This window comes from Centropristis striata, chromosome 15 (genome assembly GCF_030273125.1).
Source record: "Centropristis striata isolate RG_2023a ecotype Rhode Island chromosome 15, C.striata_1.0, whole genome shotgun sequence".
In the NCBI taxonomy this organism is placed as follows: domain Eukaryota; kingdom Metazoa; phylum Chordata; class Actinopteri; order Perciformes; family Serranidae; genus Centropristis; species Centropristis striata.
The window spans coordinates 2,164,458-2,185,590 of record NC_081531.1 but is presented as its reverse complement, the minus strand read 5'-3'; the positions used below and the strand labels follow the sequence as shown (position 1 = coordinate 2,185,590).

General features: G+C 36.1%; 1 protein-coding gene and 2 non-coding genes across 3 annotated transcripts; all 3 read right to left on the bottom strand.

Moving 5' to 3' along the window:
* Positions 1-9,766: 9,766 nt before the first annotated feature.
* Positions 9,767-17,110, bottom strand: LOC131987192 (uncharacterized). The gene is made up of 2 exons (XM_059352378.1): positions 16,991-17,110; positions 9,767-14,323 (listed from the first exon to the last, which is right to left on the bottom strand). The coding sequence occupies exon 2, from the start codon at positions 14,190-14,192 to the stop codon at positions 11,652-11,654; it is 2,541 nt and encodes an 846-aa protein (XP_059208361.1). The 5' UTR covers positions 14,193-14,323; positions 16,991-17,110; the 3' UTR covers positions 9,767-11,651.
* Positions 17,111-17,337: 227 nt separating this feature from the next.
* On the bottom strand, positions 17,338-17,410 carry trnav-aac (transfer RNA valine (anticodon AAC)). Its single transcript has one exon. It is a non-coding gene; the product is annotated as a tRNA-Val (tRNA).
* Positions 17,411-19,475: 2,065 nt separating this feature from the next.
* trnav-aac (transfer RNA valine (anticodon AAC)) lies at positions 19,476-19,548 on the bottom strand. Its single transcript has one exon. It is a non-coding gene; the product is annotated as a tRNA-Val (tRNA).
* Positions 19,549-21,133: the final 1,585 nt, after the last annotated feature.

Here is a 21,133-nt window from a genome sequence, read left to right as displayed (position 1 = left end):
CTGTCTGTCTCCCTGTCTGCCTGTCTGCCTGTCTGTCTCCCTGTCTGTCTGCCTGTCTGTCTGCCTGTCTGTCTCTCTGTACCAGGCTGTTAGAATAAGCCCTCCTGTGTCTCCCTGAGGACTCAGATAAGCGCTGTATCTCTCTCTCCCCGGCAGTCAGTTTGAATTTACTGATTAGCCTTCAGCTAACCTGTGGACGACAGGATCCACCGGCTCACGTCTGTCTGGATTACAGTCGCGGTTAATTCACCCTGTTGCTTTTGGCAAAATACCAACTGAGAGGAGAGAAAAAAAACGAGACAGAAAAACCACATCTGCATGCTGCAGGACTTCCAGGAACAGAGAGGCGCTGACGTGTGATTTTACTCAAACAGTCTGCTGATGTTTGCTTTACGATCCGTCCCTCGTGTCTTCTGTCTCCTCGGCTCGTCCCTTCAGTCCAGTTTGTCTCTGACAGAGAGGTTAATGTGTGAGACGTGCTGTGAGTCAGACTGTCCACACTGCAGCCAAGAGCCCCACTGTCCAAATCTTCTCTAATCCACTGCATTTCTTTACTGCTGTTTATTTAACTTAACTGCAATTTTAACTGTGCTCCACTGGCTTTACTTTATTTGATTTTCTTTACTGCAATTCACTGTGTTTCTTTACTTCACTGCATTTCTTTACTGCACTTCACTGCGTTGCTTTACTGCACTTCACTTCATTACTTTACTTTACTGCACTACACTTCATTTCTTTACTGTACTTTGTTTCTTGATTGCAATACACTTCATTTCTTTACTGCACTTCATTGCGTTGCTTTACTGCACTTCACTTCATTTCTTTACTGCACTTCGTTTCTTGACTGCAATACACTTCATTTCTTTACTGCACTTCACTGTATTTTTTACTGCAGCTCACTGCGTTTCTTTACTTCACTTCACTGCGTTGCTTTACTGCACTTCACTTCATTTCTTTACTGTACTACACTTCATTTCTTTACTGCACTTTGTTTCTTGACTGCAATACACTTCATTTTTTACTGCACTTCACTGTGTTTCTTTACTGCGTTTCACTGCATTTTTTACAAGACTACTGCGTTTCTTTACTACACTTCATTGCGTTGCTTTACTGCACTTCACTTAATTTCTTTACTGCAATACACTTAATTTCTTTACTGCACTTCACTGTATTTTTTACTGCACTTCAATGCGTTTCTTTACTGCGTTAATTTAACTCAACTGCCATTTTAACTGTGCTCCGCTGTCTTTACTGTATTTGATTTTCTTTACTGCAATTCACTGCATTTCTTTACTTCACTTCACTGCATTTCTTTACTGCACTTCACTGAAGTTTTTACTGCACTACACTTTATTTCTTTACTGCACTTCATTTCTTTACTGCACTTCACTGCGTTCCTTCACTGCACTTGACTGTGTTTCTTTACTGCACTTCACTGCTTGAATGAGCATAGTGTGTAGTGTAAAGCGCTTTGGATAAAAGCGCTATATGAGTGCAGTCCATTTACTATTCTTTACTTTACTGCGTTTATTTACCACACTTCACTGCATTTCTTCACCTCACTGCATTTCTTCACTGCACTTCACTGCATTACTTTACTTCACTTCACTGCGTTTCTTTGCTTCACTTCACTGCATTTCTTAACTGCACTCCACTTTGTTTCTTGACTGCACTTCACTGTGTTTCTTTTCTGCACTGCACTGTTTCTTTAATACACTTCATTGCGTTTCTTTAATGCACTTCACTGCGTTTCTTTACTGCACTTCACTGTGTTTCTTTACTGCACTTCATTGTGTTCGTTTACTACACTTCACTGCATTTCTTTACTACATTTCACTGAAGTTTTTACTGCACTTCACTGCATTTATTTACTGCACTTCCCTGAAGTTTTTACTGCACTTCACTGCATTTATTTACTGCACTTCCCTGGAGTTTTTACTGGACTTCACTGCTTTTATTTACTGCACTTCACTGCATTTCTTTACTACACTTCACTGCGTTCCTTTGCTTCACTTCACTGAAGTTTTTACTGCACTTCACTGTGTTTCTTTACGCCATTTCACTGAAGTTTTTACTGCACTTCACTGCGTTTCTTTACTCTCCTTCACAGTGTTTCTTTATTGCACTTCACTGTGTTTCTTTACTGCACTTCACTGCTTGAATGAGCGTAGTGTGTCGGGTAAAGCGCTTTGCATAAAAGCGCTATGTAAGTGCACTCTATTTACCATTTACCATTCTTTACTTCACTTCACTGCTTTTATTTACCGCACTTCACTACATTTCTTTTCTGCACTTCCCTGCGTTTCTTTTCTGCACTTTACTGAATTTTCTTTACTCCACTTCACTGCATTTCTTTACTGCACTTCACTGCGTTTCTTTCCTGCACTTCACTGTGTTTCTTTTCTGCACTTTACTGCATTTTCTTTACTTTACTTCACTGAGTTTCTTGACTGCACATCATTGCATTTTTTTTCACCTCACTTCACTGAGTTTCTTTGCTGCACTTCACTGCGATTCTTTAATTCACTTCACTATTTCTTTACTTTACTTCACTGCATTTTATTGTTTCACCTCACTGCGTTGCTTTACTACACTTCAATTCTTTACTTTACTTCACTGCATTTCTTTACTGCACTTCACTGCGTTTCTTTACTACATTTCACTGAAGTTTTTACTGCACTTCACTGCATTTATTTACTGCACTTCCTTGAAGGTTTTACTGCACTTCACTGCATTTATTTACTGCACTTCCCTGAAGTTTTTACTGCACTTCACTGTGTTTCTTTACGCCACTTCACTGAAGTTTTTACTGCACTTCACTGCGTTTCTTTACTCTCCTTCACAGTGTTTCTTTATTGCACTTCACTGTGTTTCTTTACTGCACTTCACTGCTTGAATGAGCGTAGTGTGTCGGGTAAAGCGCTTTGCATAAAAGCGCTATGTAAGTGCACTCTATTTACCATTTACCATTCTTTACTTCACTTCACTGCTTTTATTTACCGCACCTCACTACATTTTTTTTCTGCACTTCCCTGCGTTTCTTTTCTGCATTTTACTGAATTTTCTTTACTGCACTTCACTGAATTTCTTTACTGCACTTCACTGCGTTTCTTTCCTGCACTTCACTGTGTTTCTTTTCTGCATTTTCTTTATTTTACTTCACTGTGTTTCTTTTCTGCACTTTACTGCATTTTCTTTACTTTACTTCACTGAGTTTCTTTACTACACATCACTGCATTTTTTTCACCTCACTTCACTGGGTTTCTTTGCTGCACTTCACTGCGTTGTTTTACTACACTTCAATTCTTTACTTTACTTCATTGCATTTTTGTACTGTACTCCACTGTCTTTACTCCAGTTTCTTTATTGCACACTAGTGTGTTTCTCAGCTGCAGACTTCCAAGAAATACCAAAATAAAATAAAAACATGTGACTTCATGATTACTGCTGAGTGTGTTTATATGTTGACATACAGAGTATATACTGTGTGTGTATGTGTGTGTGTGTGTGTGTGTGTGTGTGTGTGTGTTTGGCAGGTAGTTATCAGGTCTGTCCAGCTGCTTCATGCTCACTAAGCTCTTTACCAGCCAACACAGCAAAACCCACTCTTACTCTCACACACAAACACACACACACACACAAACACACACACACACACACACACACACACACACACACACACACAGATAACAGCAGTCTTACCTTTTCTTCCCTCCATCCTTCCCTTTCTCTTCATCCGTCTTCCCTCAATCACAGGATGTTATTTCTATAAGAAGGTAAAGACGTTCCTATTGGTCGATATGAGCCAGAGTGGGCGGGGCCAAAATATTAATGGTAGAATTACTCATTTTGTGTTCAAATATATTTCCACAAAAGTGAAGCACATTTTTTAATTTCCATTTGATCGACTCAAACAGAGCTCAAATTATTCTCATTGCCCAGTTAAATAAAAATAAGACAATATTAAATGTACCTATAATATATTATTTTAAATTAGGCATTATTATTTTATATTATTAATATTTATGTTTTAATTTGCCTCTTTAATTTTCCATTTTATTTATTTAGTCCTATTTTGTTGGTTCTTTCTTTTTTTGACTTTGCATTTTCCCCATATCTATAATTATTTTCTTTAAACATTATACAATTCTTTATGCATTTCTTTTTCACAATTTATATATTTACTACATTTATTTATTTTACATGTCTTCTCCATCATTGACTAATTCATGGTTTTGGCAGCACTGACGCATGACTGTAAAAAAAAAAACATTAAATTTGATATTAACAGAAAAAATTCTCATTAATCATTCAGCAGAAGATCCACCTGCTGCAGGAAAATTAAAAAAAAACGTTTGTGTGTTAAAACGTTCGTAGTGACTCATCTGCAGCCGTTGTCATGGTTACGCTGAAATAACTGAAAGTGCTGCCATTAAAGTGAAACAACACACACACACACACACACACACCACCTGTCTCTTATTCCTTAAATCTGCCCGAGTCATCTGGAGTCACAGCTAAACCTCCTGCAGGCTCCAGAGTGTGTGTGTGTGTCTGTGTGTGTGTGTGTGTGTGTGTGTGTTTTAAAAGCCTCAGAGCGTTTCCGGATGAATGTGGGGCAGAAACACGCTGATCAGTGAAATGTGTGTGTGTGTGTGTGTTTCTAACATCAACAATATGGCGAGTTTGAAACAAAACGCGGCGAGAAATGTTTAAAAACGTAAAATCGGCGTTCTGACTGCTGACACGTTTTTTTCTTCTACAACGACTGAAGTCTCGCTGACATCGGCGGGTAAAACAGTGAAATGTCACCGTTAATTAAATAATTTCAGTAGAATCTGTTGCACAGTGAAGGAACGGGAACGTTACATCTGGGAGGTCAGGAAGTTTCTCTACAGAAGAAGTAAATAACAGTGAAGTGCAGTAAAGAAACATAGTGAAGTGAAAAAACGCAGTCAAGTGTAGTAAAGAAATGCAGTCTGTGCAGTAAAAAAACGCAGTGAAATGTGGTAAAGAAATGCAGTGGATTAAAGAAACGCAGTGAAGTGTAGTAAAGAATCGCAGTTGAGTGAATAAACACAGTGAAGTGTAGTAAAGAAATGCAGTGATGTGCAGTAAAGAAACTCAGTGAAGTGAAGCAAAGAAACGCTGTGAAGTGAAGAAACGCAGCGAGGTGCAGTAAAGAAATGCAGTGAAGTGTAGTAAAAAAAAAAATACAGTGAAGTGTAGTACAGAAACGCTGTGAAGTGAAGTAAAGAAATGCAGTGAAGTGAAGTAAAGAAACGCAGTGAATTGCGGTTAAGAAACGAAGTGAAGTGCAGTAAATAAACGCTGTGAAGTGTAGTAAAGAAACCAGTGAAGGAATGCAGTGAATTGCAGTAAAGAAACGCAGTGAAGTGAAGAAACGCAGTGAAGTGTAGTGAAGAAACGCAGTGCATTGAAGTAAAGAAACACAGTGAAGTGTAGTAGTCAAGTCTCAAGTCATGTATTTTGTCAAGTTGCAGGTCATAAAAACAAAGACTTGAGTCGACTCGAGTCTGAAATTCAGGATTCATCCTCAGACTCACCAGAGAACAAGCTTCAGAAAGACTGTGTGTGTGTGTGTGTGTGTGGGTCTTCCACGGGGAAATCTTTCAACTTTCCAACACACAGTATTCCCCCCGACCCCTTACACACACACACACACACACACACTCTGTATTCCCTCGGTGTGTGTTGTGGTGTTTTTGTTCCCAGAGCACATTTTCTTTCCGCATCATTCAACACCCCTCCAACCACACACACACACACACACACACACACACACACCTGAGAGAAACTCTGATGTGACTGTAATCTTCTTCAGTTCTGAATAAACCATTTTTAAAAATATATTATGTTAATTAGCCGTGTGATGTCACAGGCTCGCTCTGATTGGCTGAAATGAAAATAAAAAGCACCGCAGCAACATAAATCTAAAATATTATGAATAAATTTAAATTGATTAAAGTCTGTAGTTAATTTGTTTTCTCCTAAGTTCATAAAATAAAATAAAAATATTTTATTTCATTCATTATTTATCCATATTTTATCCTTTTTTAAGTATTAGCCATTAATTAATAAAATGCTTTATTACAAATTTCAGGCGAATTGTATGAAAAACAAAGTATTAAAAAATAACAATAAATAATACACATGAATGAATACATTTATTATTGAAAATAAATTAAAAAAATATTTTGAAATGCATGTAAATTAATTAATTAATTAATTAATAAAATGCTTTATTACAATTTTCAGGTGCATTGTATGAAAAATAATAATATAAATAATAAAAAATAACAACAAATAATAAACATGAATGAATACATTTATTATTTAAAATAAATAAAAATATTTTGAAATTCATATAAATAAATGAATTAATAAAATGGTTAAATAGGAAAGCAAATAAGCAGATTTATTTGGGGAAAAATAAATAAATAAATAAATTGGTGCATTAAATTGCAAATTATCTCTAATGTCATTTATTTATTCATTTATTTTGTCAGTTTTCTGTAAAAAGTATTTTTTAATGTGCAGCAGTGACAGACGGATCATTTCTCTGCTGCGACTCAGAGCAGATAATGACTCAGAGTGTGTGTGTGTGTGTGTGTGTGTGTGTGTGTGTGTGTGTGTGTGTGTGTGTCCATATGTCAGTGCAGATGAGACACTCTGGGGACTGAGTGTGTTTCCGCCCGGGGACTCGACTTCTCTGTGTGTCAGTTTGTACAGATACTAAATATGTCTCTGACACACACACACACACACACACACACACACACACACACACACACACACACACACACACACACACACACACACACCTGTGTTTCTGGAGAAGAGGAAAAGTTTAAAATAGACTGAAATGGAAACAGTGAAGCAGTGGACGTCGTCAGAGGTGATTTTTTTTCTTTCATTTTATGTATTTTTCTTCTTTACTTTTCAGGATGAGATTTAACATGAAGAACATGTAATATTTATCTAATTATTTTATTTAAATAACAGTCAACAACCGTAAGTTATTGTCCACGTCATTTCTTTTAAAATGTGAATAATATACAGTATATACCTGTAGAATAACTACTTTAATATGACGTTAAGTGTTTGGAAACTATTTGGGATTTTTTTTTTTTACATTAAATTTTAAGTTTTACTGTGAGAAAACAGAAATTTGCCTCATTTTACATTCAGTAATATCATGTGTATTTTTTACATAGAATTCACTGTAATATAACATTCAAGATCATTAAACAAATAAATAATACAGTGAAAATAATGAATAATGTCCCATGATATTAATTTACAGATTACAACTTTTATTTTATAGTTAATATTTGTAAAAAAAAAAAAAAAAATTTAAATTACATAAAGGAATTTTCCTTTTTTTGTTTTATGGCATTTGCACTTAATGAAAAAAAAAAAGAAATACTGTAACATATTATATTTTTCAAAAATTTTTAGTGTACTTTATTTGCCTTTTATGTTCGTATTACCTTCCTCCTGCATAGTTACTTCTGTTGTTTTTATCATATTTATTTTAGAATATTTTCTGAATTATTGTGCAGATAATAAAGGTTTCTCTGCAGGTCAGAAACTGATTCTGTGTTTCAGGTATTTCAGAAAATAATATGATGGGGATCTTCTGTCTGCAGTTTTATTTACAGGGAGGAGATTCTATAAAAATAAAAATAACAAGAAAAAATACATTTGTCAAAGTGATGGAAGGAGATCATCACAACATTATTAATAATAAAAGCAATTAAAGACTTCAAAATAAATTAATATGGCATTTAATGTACTAGAAATATTAAAATAAATATAAGCATGAAATAATTATTTGTTTTAATTTGATTCTTTTTTTACCTTGTGTTAATGTATTAATTCACCAATGTATTAATTTAAAAAAAAATATGGGTTTATTTTCATTTTTTACATTTTATTTTTTATTTGTTTATTAATTGCATTAATTAAAAAATAATAATTTAATTTAATAATTTCCTTTGCATTTTTGCCTTATGTAATGAAATAATTAAATGATAAAAATAAATGTAGTAAATTAATTAATAAATGATGAAGAATAAATGTAATAGCATAAAGAAATACAGCTAATTGCATTTGGGGAAATAAATAGGGCTTATATGCAAAAAGAAAATAATTAATAAAATAAAATAAAAATATGTTTTCCAAAAATGAATAAATATGACAAAATGAAAAATAATAATAATAATAATAATAATAGTAGTAGTAAATAAATATGTAAAAAGTAAATGCCAGAGCAAATGTATAATGTTTACATTATATAACATGATAATGTATATGAATTTATGGTATTAAATTATTCTGGATTTATTTGGTTTAAATTCAATCTAAAATGTTTCGTTTTCTCTACAATCAAACAAATTAATCTGTAATTTTCAGACTTCATTGATTAATTATAATGAAGTTGTTGTTAAATAAAATCTGCTGGACTTTGGCGCCACCTGCTGGACATTCACAGAAAGTTTATTTCATGAAAGCAGATTTTCTCATGTGATCAGAATTTAATGTGTCACCTGTCGAGACAGAGAGCATGATGGGAAATGAACAGCTCAATTACATTACAATCTATTTAAAAAATCAGAGTAATTACGAAGTTGTTCCTTTTATGATGCGATCAGAGTCTCGTTTCATTATTTTCACAGTTTGAACCGAATCATTTAAACATAAAACTGATTGTAATGTTTATAATTAGTTCATTATATTAAATAAGCTGCAGGAAAAGTCTGTGATTAATAATTATGATGAATAATTTAATGTTGGATTTCTCTCACAACCAGCTTTTTATTCATTAAATATCTTAAATGTCCTTTAAAACTAATCTAACCTGAAATATTTGTTGTTTTGTTTGAGTTCTGCACAATTAAAAAGCACATGTAATATATCAGTCAGTTATTTGTAATTGTTTAACATTTGTTAGATTTATTTTATTTTTCTGACGTCTTTAACCCTGAAATTTAACATCATAAATAAATGTATTTCTACGACGACGTATTAGGTTTGTAAAAGTATGAAAAAATATTAAAATTCAGAGCCGGGGGATAACATTTCGAGAAAAAAGTGGCAAATCCAGGACAAAAAAGTTGTCTGTGGTGCATTTTCAGATTTTTTTTTCTCATAAATCTGCAACTTTTTTTCTCCTAGATTTGCCACTTTTTCCTCGAAATATTACCCTCCTCCCTCAGGTCCAATATTTTAATTATTTTTTTACTTGGCCCTAAAACGGCATCGTATATTTCAGTAATTTAGTCCTAAAAATATTTATTATATAGTGAGAATATTTCAACATGTTTTTATTTTTTAAGTAATTTAAGAGTTTTCACGGTTTAAAAAGAATAAAGTCGTATGTTATTAACCCTCCTGTTAATAACACGGGGCATGTTTAATTATCCAGAAGTGTCAGAAACTAAAAAACTCCCAATAAATATTGTTTATATTTCATTAATAACTCCATTAATAACCATTTCAATCAATATTTAGTGTAATAGTGTTCTTTACCTCCCACAGATCAGGTTCAATGAGGATAATTCACTCGTTTTTCATTTTAAAAAATGCATGTTAAAACTATTTTTTTATGTAAATTGGAAAAACCTACAAATAAAATACAATGGTTTTACATTACATTCATTTTTATTTATTTTTGGTTTAGATTTTTAAAACTTTGAAATGGGTCAATTTGACCCTGAACATAAATTAAGAGATTTAAAAAACAATATTTAAATTGGATTGAAGACATTTAGATGCTGCGTTGGAGCAGAAATCAATCTGAAACAGACAAAATGAAGATTATCGAGGGTTTAATTCCCAACAAGAGGAAAAAATAAACATTTTACAGGAAAATTTCCACATGAACATCAAAACAAAGATCCATCTTTACTGATCAGAGAGCAGCTGGGTTTATCTTCTTAACAGATACTTCATAAACTTCTATAATATTTACCTTTAATGTAAAGAATTGACATGTCAAAATAGTGTTTACATTCAGTCGTCAGGTGATTATGAGGCTCAGCAGCTTCTGTTCAGGGTTTATTCCACTCTAACGGTTATTTCAGAGGTTTGTTTCTGTTTGTTTGTACGTTTGTCAACAGTTGCTGCTTTACTTTGTCTGAAGTGACAGTTGGGACGTCACAATGCCAGAAATGTAGACATTTTTAAGCCAATACCAGAGAAATACAACGATTCCTGAAACCATTTGATACCTCATTCAAAAACAGAAACAATAAAAACAATAAATCCTATTTTTTTCTTCCTGACCACCAGAGACAGAATGAAACACCTGAATGATATCAGGTGTGTTTCCATCCACGTTGTTTTGCACATTTGCGATTTGCGCATTAAAAAACAATTATTTCAAAAAAGTCTTGAAAAAGTGGAAAATGGAGTTCGACGGAAACAGATATCGCACATAAATAATGACGTCCATGAACATCCTGACGTCTTTCTCACTTTTAACCCGGACAGCTGCTCTGCTTCAACAATGTTAGGCTGAAAAAACAAGCAGGAGGGTTGAAACTTGTCGGGATTGAAGAGAAACTTAGCTCGGTTTCTCCCCGGCTCTCTACGGGACATTTTAACCTTTACCCCTATTAACCCCTTACCATTCTGCCCCCTTTTATAGAGAATCGGGGTGGGGAGACAGTGGATTTTTAGGGGGAGACAGCAGGTCAGCGGTCAATAGAAGTCGTCCCTCATCTGAACGATGGGAACCTGAAGATTCATTTGAGTGTTTACTTACTTTAGTAAAAAATGGGTTCATTGAATCCACAAGAGTCTCCGCTTTCCAGTCATACCCAAAACGGTTTAGGGGCCCCAAAATACAGAAATATTGAAGTACAGTAAGCGAAAATGACATATTTGTGCTTAGTAAGAATAACTATTTGTTTTTTGGCCAAACATGTATGGGATTGGCATAAAGTGGTCTATAAAGAAGAGATTTGTGGGAATCCAGAGAACCCATTTTTAGTTAGATATTCTAAGGTCCGAGGTCAAGGGACACCTTTGGAAATGGCTATGTCAGTTTTTAAAGTTATAGCATAAAACTGAGCCAAGCACAGCCTCTAAAAGAAAAAAGGTGTCAAAAAGTCAGTGGGCCGTCGGAGTGCTAAGAGGTTAGCAGCTTGAATTCAGCAGCACAGACTCCAGGCAGCACCGGGGATCGAACATTAACCCGGACAGCTGCTCTGGTTCAATAATGTTAGGCTGAAAAAACAACAACAGGAAAGCTGAAATTTGTTGGGATTGAAGAGAAATTTAGCTCCGTTTCTCCCCAGTTCCACACAAGCTCTGTCACGTTTTCAGAATAGTATTGGTTCTTGTAGTGGAGGACATACGAGCCTCTATTTCAGGTGGTTTACAGTAAACCCGTTGGGATATTATATTAAGTAGAGTTCAACCACTTCCTTCTCAGTACCCTACCCAGAACCTGACACCTCTGGTGCTCGTGACATCTCTGTGTGACAGTAAAATCAACATCTACATTGAAATTGCTTGTTTTTTGGACAAAAACAAGCAATTTCAAGACGTCACTTTGGGTCTTAGTGACTCATTTCTGGTATTTTACAGCGGCACTGACTTCCTACGATGACATCAGGACTCTATTCGATCTCTACTTCTATGTCAACAGGCTTCAGCTCTCGGACAAACAGGACGTCGTTGTCGTTAAGGTCCAGATCGCCAAAGTCGTCGTCCGGTTCCTCTTTGCAGATGACCTCCGAGGGCTTGGAGACCTCAATGGGCAACTCGACCACTTTGTTCAGATAGCCTCCCTTCCTGTCATGTTTTGCTGCTATGGAGAGCACCTGCGACGCAGTGGACCAGGCGAACTCCACCTTCCGATGGTTCTGAGAGCTCAGATCAAAGTTGTACTCCAGAATCTCGTACAGAGCCGGAACGTATCGGTTGCAGTGTCGCTCCACGTACCGGTGCATCTCCAGGAGGACTCCCCTCGTCAGCACCCGCAGGTCCAGTTTTGTTTTGGCTTTCTGTTTTGAGCGGACGTTGAGGTCCAATCCGATTTTTTCACAGATGTGATAGCTGTTGATCTTTTTCTCCTCATATTCATCGGAAGTCTCCATTCCCTGTTTTATGCCGCTCAGTGGGACCACCATGTTTAACCATCTGGTGATCTTTGGGGATGTGGTTATCCTTTTCATCAGGCAATCCTTGCTGGAGTACCACCTCTGGACCACCTGTGAGGCCTTCGTTTCTCCACTCAGATCAAGATCAAAGTTGTGCTCCAAGACGTCAGTGACTATCTCGCGGACCGACCCACACAGCACTCTGATGAAGCCGAACACTTCGAGCACAGCGCCGGTGGTCAGGACCGCCAAATCCAGCTTCTGGCTCGCCAATCGTTCTTCAGCAGACCACAGGTCGAGGCCGATGTTTTTACAGAATTGGTGTTGCTCTTCATCTCCCACCTGGCTCGTAGCCGAACTCGGAGGTGGATCCCAGTCCGTCTGCTGCTCCGCCTCAGCTTCCTGTCCAGCTTCGAAATCAGTTGTCACATCAATCATGTTGTAAACTTCAGGGAACTGAAAGGGACTGTGGAGAAACTCCATCTTCTTTGCATCAGGGTGGTTCTGAAGGATCTTTTCTTTTTTTATGATGTACGTCATGAAGTTTTGCTGATGAATTTCGTCTTGGAGGACGAGGGTGAAGTTGTTGTGCAGAATTTCCAATAAGAAACTGCGTAAACTCTTTGTCATCGTAGTTGCAAATTTATGAACCTCCCACCACACGTGGTTGGTTAAAATCTGTGGATCCAAGTTCTGTTTGTTGCCTGAGCCCACGTTAAAGTCAAGGCCCCTCTCTCTGCAGTGGGCAAACATGTCGTTTATCCTGCTGGACTTCAGGATTTCTTTTGAGCGAAGAGCCCGTCGCATCCACAGCTTCTGTTTGTGTGTTTTTACATTCGTGGCTTCGGTTTTATCTTCAGAAAAAAGATCTGAGACTTTCAGAGTCGTTTTCTTTGGACGAACGCTGAACATCTGAGGCTGGGAGATTAAAACTTTCTCCTCTTCCTGCTTCACATCGGACAAACTTTCACACTGAAAGTTTGTCTCCGAACCGGACTGCATGTCGGTCTCAAAATCAACCGGACACATGTAGGACAGGTCAGTATCCTGATAAAAGTCTTCATCACCGTTTCTGAGCCTCAGAGTCGCCCTCCTCTTACCGGCCACTATTAGACTTGCCAGATCTTGGTTATCGGCGTCCGGCTCTTTTGGCTTTTTCCGCCTCTGTTTTTGCCGTTTTACAGTGATATTAAAAACCTCCTTTTGGAAATCTTCCCTGCCCCCGTGAATCAAGCAGGCGTACTTCCTCTCCATCAGCTTGGTCCTGTGCATTTGAAACATCCTTTTATCCAACTCGTAACCAAAGTTCTGCTTGATCAAGTCGTGAACTATCCCAGGTTGGGATCCACTAAGTACTTTAGAAAAGCTGAGCAGTTCCATCATGACGCCGATGCTCACCAGACTTCGGTCTAGTTTCTCTTTGGGCGGGCCGTCTGTCCGAACACAGAAAGTCACGCCGAGGTCTCTGCAGAATGGGTAAGTTCCCTTTGTTCTGTAGCGGCCTCCTCCTCGTCCCTTTCTGATGAAGAGAGATCCGTTACTCTCCGTCTTCTGATGTTCTGCAGACTGCCTGTTCTTGTTGCTGTTAGTGAGGACCGAGATGTCGATAGATTTGTTGCGTTTAGGGTAGTAGCGTTCGGGCTCCTCTGGCCCAGGGAACTTTAATATAAAGCTTAGGTCCGGCAGTGGAAAAGATTCTTTCCATTTACTCGGTTTGGTCTTGAATTGTTCCCTCAGCTGCTTCATTTTGGCGGAAATGCGCGTTGTGTAGCGGTAGAACTGCCGGTCGTCATCCGGGTCGCAACAGAGGTCGAAGTTGAACTCCAGCATCTCGAACAGGAAGTACTTCTCGGACCGAGTCACCGCTTTGGCAAAGTCACAGAGCTCGAGCATCACACCGTTCGTCAGCAGAGACAGATCTAACTTTTCCGTCCTCTCCAACGCCGCGTTGAAATCTAAACCGATCTGGACCGACTTGGGGAAAGGGACATCGCTTTTCTGGTACCGAACCCCGTGATGGATGCGGCGCTGCCAGATGTATTCATCGATGTTTTCCATGCTGACATCCAAACCTCAGAGTCGCGGACAGAAGACGCTGTCTCTCTCTCTTTGTGTCCTAAACAGAATCTCAGGAACTGGATCCAAACAGACTCCCGGTCTCTGGAGCGGAAACTCAGAAACGTCTCCGGCTGCAAACAAAAAGCAGACGAAGCTTCAGTTATTTAACAAAGAACTTTATAATCCTCAAACACTTTGCTGGTGCTTTATTGTAGCGATGTGAGGGATTATTTTTGGTAAAATCACAATATTCATTAAACGCACTGAAAAGTAGGAGTTTTTGCAAGTAAATTTTAAAGTTTTTATGACCTTTTAAAGACCATTATGAATGTAATTTAAGACATTTTTCAAACCAATACTCGCAAAAATAAAAAGACTAAAGGATATGAAGGAAAATCTGAGACCTAGAACAAAGTTAATGAATTTATTCCAAATATCTTACTCTTTCTGGGACATTTTACATACATGTATTGTCTTTATCATTTGTATCATTATAAACAAATTATGTCATCTAAATTAATAACAAGCGCAAACTAAGAAATCTGATCCATGTATGTTAATTTGTTGTTGTTTTTTATGTGTAATTTCATTAAAAAAAGTTTGATTTTGCACAAAAGTTCCTAATTTAATTAAAAATGCTCCGTACTTTTCATTTGTCAGGTATTTAATTGACACGGGGTGGATTATTAATTGTATTAATACCATGATATAACGTGTTTTGCTGGTGATTATTAATGGAATAACCAGAAAACATGTTATATCATGATATATTTCAATATTGAGATGCTGACTGATCGACGTCAAGACAGAAGATTTTGGCCTCAACATAAATTATCTTCCATTATTTTCTTCCGTGTTTCCTTTATTACCTTTGTTCCCACAATCCTTCACTGCCCGTCTGATATAATAATGTCTGACTGACATCTAGTGGTGAAGGCTGAGTACACATTTCATTTTTACTGTTTATGATGCAAATTGAAAGTTTTTTCCTCATTTATTAAGCTTTAAAATAAATAAACACAGTTAGTCTTAGTGTACCTCATCTTTCATTATCATAACATTTAAATGGAGCTATATATTTTACTGTTTACAAATATTCTGGTCTAAAATCATAAAGTTTATGGCCATGAGGTAAATATTCTGTAGTTTTTTTACAGCACATATACACCTAAACACACTTTACATTTACTTTTTCTGGATTTTTCATGAAAAAATTTGGTACTTGGTAAATGTTTGGGTTTCTAATCATGTTTAAGACTTAAAAAAATATAAATATAACAAATATTGTTTCTGAAAAAGGAGCCAAAAAGCAATAAAACTATCCTTTTTATTTAATATTGTTTTTTTTTACTAATAACATTATGTCCTCAGCAGCAGAGTAATAAACAGTTGTCGGGACAGATTTCTCGTCTTTTTTTATTCTTTAATCAAATATTTATCTAATCATTTAGATGACTGCATTCAGGCAGACATGTGCTAAAAGACAAACAATTTAATACACTTTTTGAGTCTTTTTTAAAGAATTTTTGATACTTGATTGTGAGAAATATAAAGTAACTATTGGTGAAGAAAAAAGGTGTCAGGTACAATATACAGACCGCACGCATCCAAACGTTTTAAAGGTTTTTGATCAAAATTAAATCATAAAAACCGAACAAAGACAAAAGATCTTCAAACTGACAACGTTTGGGGGTTTGAATTTGATGTGTTGTGTTTTTATTCACTTTTTATAGAACTCCTTTGAAATCAGAGTTGTACAGTATTGGGAGAGGGAAAAAAAGTATTTATTTCCAAAAAGTATATGTTTAAACTAAAAAAAATATTTTAAGTTTAACGCATAATTTACAACGGAATATTAGGGCCACATTGAGAAGAGAAAAAAAAAACAATTACGAGATTAAAGTCGTAAATATTTAATGAATAATGACAATAAGGTCGAAAATAATTAATTACCAGAATAAAATCGAAAATATTTAAATAATTACAAGAGTAAAGTCGAAAATATTAATTAATTACAAGAATACAGTTGAAAATATTTAATAAATGAAAAGGGGGAGAAATGTGTAAATGATCATCTGTGCATTATTTATTAGGATTTACAGGCGATTTTCCCAAAGTGGCAACCATAAACAACAACAGAGCAACCCTGACCTACTTCCGTTTTAAAGTATAACAGCCTACCAGTAATGTACGACTTTATTCTGGTAATTAATTAAATATTTACGACTTTAATATTGTAATTATTATTATTTTTTGTCTTCTAAATGTGGCCCTAATACTCCTTCGTATCAATAAAACGTTTGTTCAATCCCCCCAAAAACATATGTTGCCATTCCATTGAGGGTCTTATTATTATTTGTATTTTCATTAAATAATTTGATTTTATTTTGTTTGTTTTGTGAAAATCTTGCAACCCAGTTTGCAATTATTTGATTTCAGAAGTTAATTTGTGTATTTATTTTTATACTCTTTACTGTTTGGAAAGTTGTTGTTTAAGTTTAAAATATAATAAAGCGTCCGTTCAGAAGTTAATTTGTATATTTATTTTTTTACTAAAGAGTAAAAATAAATGTAAAATATATGTGAAGTAAGTAAAAAATAATGTTCAGCATGCCTTACTGTTTGGAAATGTGTTGTTTAAAATTAAATAAAATAAAAAAATAGGAAAAATAACAAACAAATTCCCGTTTCCGGTTTACCGATGGGACCTGAAGGGACCAAAATGGCTTAAAAAAAAAAAAAGCTAACAGTTAGCACAGACACATCCAGCACACACAGACTGTAAACAGGACACTCACCGCTCCTCCTGCTCCTCCTGCTCCTCCTGCTCCTCCTGCTCCTCCCGGTCCTCCTGCTCCTCCAGGGGGTGAACGGGTCGGTGAGGTTTGTGCTCATGAATTATTGGATAGTAAAAGTTGTCTGGAGCTGCAGAGCTGCAACACGCCGCCAAACACATGGAAACTCCCCCGTCTGGCTGCGTTCAGGGACGCGTCGGAAACTCCGCCCTTCACGGGCTACATCTCATTTATTTCAAACTTATAACCATATATCTTTAGTAAATCATCATCATATATCATCTAAAGTTTAATGAGTTGTTTTAATATGTTACTAGCTTTGAAAATGAATCCTTAAAAAACAAAAATTATGTTTCCGCCCGGTTTCGAACCGGGGACCTTTCGCGTGTTAGGCGAACGTGATAACCACTACACTACGGAAACTACGTAAGCATGTCGTGTTCAGGTACCTATAGGAACTTTCACTTATCAGTCCGGTATTTCAGGTTTTATTTATTTTGTAATTTACTTTTTTATTTCAGGTGTGGCTGCGGTAGGTAGAGTGTGTTTTGTGTAATTTTCCTTTACTTTTTTCCCCACTTTTTTTAGTTCTAGTACTTTGTTTACTCTTTTGAGAAATGTTACAATACTTTATTTTACTTTACTTTGTTTTTACTTATTTTTCATTTCAGGTCTGGCTGCGGTAGAGTGTTTTAGCATAATTTTACTTTACTTTCCCCCTTTTTAAGTTTACCTTGTTTACGGTTTTTATTTAACATTATTTGATTTTACATAGCTTTTTTTTTTTTTTTTAATTTAATTTTATTTCAGGTGTGGCTGCAGTAGGTAGAGAGTGTTTCAGTGTAATTTTACTTGACTTTTTTTCCACTTTTTTAATTTTACTTTGTTTACTGTTTTTTTAACATAATTTGATTTTACTTTACTTTTTTTTACTTTTTATTTTATTTCATTTCAGGTGTGGCCACAGTAGGTAGAGTGGGTTTTAGTGTCATAATTAAAAAAAAAGTAAAAAGTGTTCGTTCTGCTGCAGTCTGCATTGAATCTTCAATTAATCTGATTGTGTTGTTTTTAAACAGTTTTGTTGTATATGATTTCGAGATGGGTTAGTTTTTTAGTTTACACATACAACAATATATTGAGTTACTCCTATCAATCGGAAGTCGTTAGGGGTCTGAGGGACGGGTGTATTCCATAAAAAAGCTGCACTGAAGTAAATAAATGTCATGAAAAGTTGACCTCCCCGTCGGGGAATCGAACCCGATTCTATACTAACGAGGAGAGAGGCAACGTGGCTGACTGCAGTACCCTTTTTGACCACAAAAGAGGTGTGTATGTGAGGATGGCGCTGTTTCCAATGCAAAGCGAATAAGATAAAAGTGTGTATTTTCCACAAGAAGTATGAATATGAAACTTCTGTTTGAAAATTGTGGAATCACCATAAACATTTCAATCTACAATTGAAAAAAACAAATAATCATTTAGAGACCGTTTTACTGGCACAGAAGTACATGTTTCATTTAACTTTATCAAAAGTTGACTCTAAAAGGGGGAAACAGCGCCCCCCAAATCCCGCTTGTGGTCAGAAATATATTACATCCGTAGTGAAGACAACTACCATAGAGAATGACTGGGAAACATTTAGAGAGTTTTAGGTTTACTGGAGGTCCAAATCAGTATTTTGACACCCGGCGGAGACATTTAATATTCAAAATAATGTTTATATTCATGTACAGAAGAAATATGCCAGCTAACGTTCAGTGATTTATGATTTATAGGTTATGTTTATGTTCTTTCTTATCACTATGCGTTTAATATATATTTTGTCAACTAGTAAATTAACATGTCTTGGTTGTATGAGTGGTTTTAAATAGTTAATTGGTTTAAGTTACATTGTTGTCTTCTACAACAAGTCACCTGTTAGTTTATCTGCTATGTTATATGCAATTAATATTAACTAAAAATGTCTACTTTGTTTTAATTGACTTTATTTTGTTTTACTGTAATTTACTTTACCTTGTATACTTATTAAAATAGTTTTAAACTTTATTTTATTTTACTTTACTTACCCACTTTTTTATTTTACTTTAACTTGTTTACTTTTTTAAACTTTATTTTACTTTTTTTTTTTTTTTTAATTTAAGTTAAACTTTATTTAACATTATTATTATTTTACTATATTTTACTATATCACTACCCGATCACTACAGGTTTAATATACATTTTGGCAAATAGTAAATGAACGCTTCTTATTTATATGAGTAGTTGTTGTTTTTTATAATAGTTAATGAGTTTAAATTATGTTTAGATAGATTAGATAAGATTTATTGTCCACAAGAGGAAATTCATTTTCACACCACTGCTCCTCATGTTTTACTCATAGAGTTTCTGCCGCTAACTGCAGCAACACGTCAAGGCTGAGTTGGTTTAACATAACCGAGTGGGTGAATTGATCTGTCCAATGAAAAGTCAAAATGTCAGTAGAAAACAATGTTTCCGCCCGGTCTCGAACCGGGGACCTTTCGCGTGTTAGGCGAACGTGATAACCACTACACTACGGAAACCCTGTGGGCACCTCGTTCCCAAGAACCGAATTTAAAGGAGTAGTATCAATTCGCCTTCGCTTCGCTAAAGCTGGCCCTTAACTTCCTTAACTTTTCCCAGTCATTCTCTATGGTAGTTCTTATCACTACGCATGTAATATATTTTTGGCCACAAGCGGGAAATTGGTGGCGCTGTTTCCCCCTTTCGGATGCTTAAAGTAAGGACACCTCCGTTTTGACTTTTGAGTGACAGATATCGGAGAGACTGACAACTTGAGAAGCGATCTGCTACATACAAACATACATACATACATACATCCAAACATACATATCTACGTGTTTTTTCGTCTGCTTTTTCCCCGGTCGAATTTGTCAAACGTAAGTGTTGTTCTGTCTTTTAATAGATTAATCTCTCTCAGAAAGAGTTGTGCTGAGGTTATGTTGTTGTTGTTTACACAAGTACAGGTTGTAATCGGTGTGTTGTTAACTTAGGTAACGTTAGCAAGTAGGTAGGTTAACTAGTTAGAAATATAACAGGTGGACAGGTATAAAGAACAAGTACCACTTCCAAACTGTACTAGATTGGACATCATTATTATGAATTATAATTAATGTTGTACAAAGATATAGAATAGCCTAACAGAGACACCTGAACTAGTCCAGGTCACTTCAGGTCAACTACAGAAACTGTTTTTACAGTTTATTTGTCTACTGGAGTAAATCTTGACCCTCGAACTAACTACAGGAGGAAAACTTGACCCTAGACCTCTCTAGAGGAGGAAAACTTGACCCTTGACCTCTCTACAGGAGGAAAACTTGACCCTTGACCTCTCTACAGGAGGAAAACTTGACCCTTGACCGTTCAACAGGAAGAAAACTTGACCCTGGACCTCTCTACAGGAGGAAAACTTGATCCTCAACCTCTCTACAGGAGGAAAACTTGACCCTTGACCGTTCAACAGGAAGAAAACTTGACCCTGGACCTCTCTACAGGAGGAAAACTTGACCCTAGACCTCTGTACAGGAGTAAAACTTGACCCTTGACCTCTCTACAGGAGGAAAACTTGACCCTCAACCTCTCTACAGGAGTAAAACTTGACCCTTGACCTCTCTACAGGAGTAACACTTGACCCTGGACCTCTCTACAGGAAGAAAACTTGACCCTTGACCTCTCTACAGGAGTAACACTTGACCCTGGACCTCTCTACAGGACTATAACTTGACCCTAGACCTCTCTACAGGAGGAAAAGTTGACCCTAGACCGTTCTACAAGAGGAAGAATTGAAAAAATCCATTTGTATGTAAGTCAACATTATATTATCCTCCTTCTGATTTGATTGTGACCTCAGTAAACATTCTCATCATGAGTGTATGGTTGTTAGTTTCAAGTCATCTTCAGAACAGCATGAAGTTGATTTAGTAAATTATGATCCATTTAGAGTCAGACAGAGCAGGAAGCAGGGAGGGTTTAGGGCGGGCCTACAGCATGATTGACGGGTCAATACCACAGTGCACAGTGTGTTTTCACTTCATCAAAGTTTACTCAAACATTTTGTTCTTAAAAATGTTGTTTAGTATTCAGTTGGACTAAAAGACACTCTGAGAA

What these genes read in the sequence shown, in the direction of transcription:
- LOC131987192 (XM_059352378.1), bottom strand. Translation starts at nt 14,192, where the DNA reads ATGGAAAACATCGATGAATACATCTGGCAGCGCCGCATCCATCACGGG.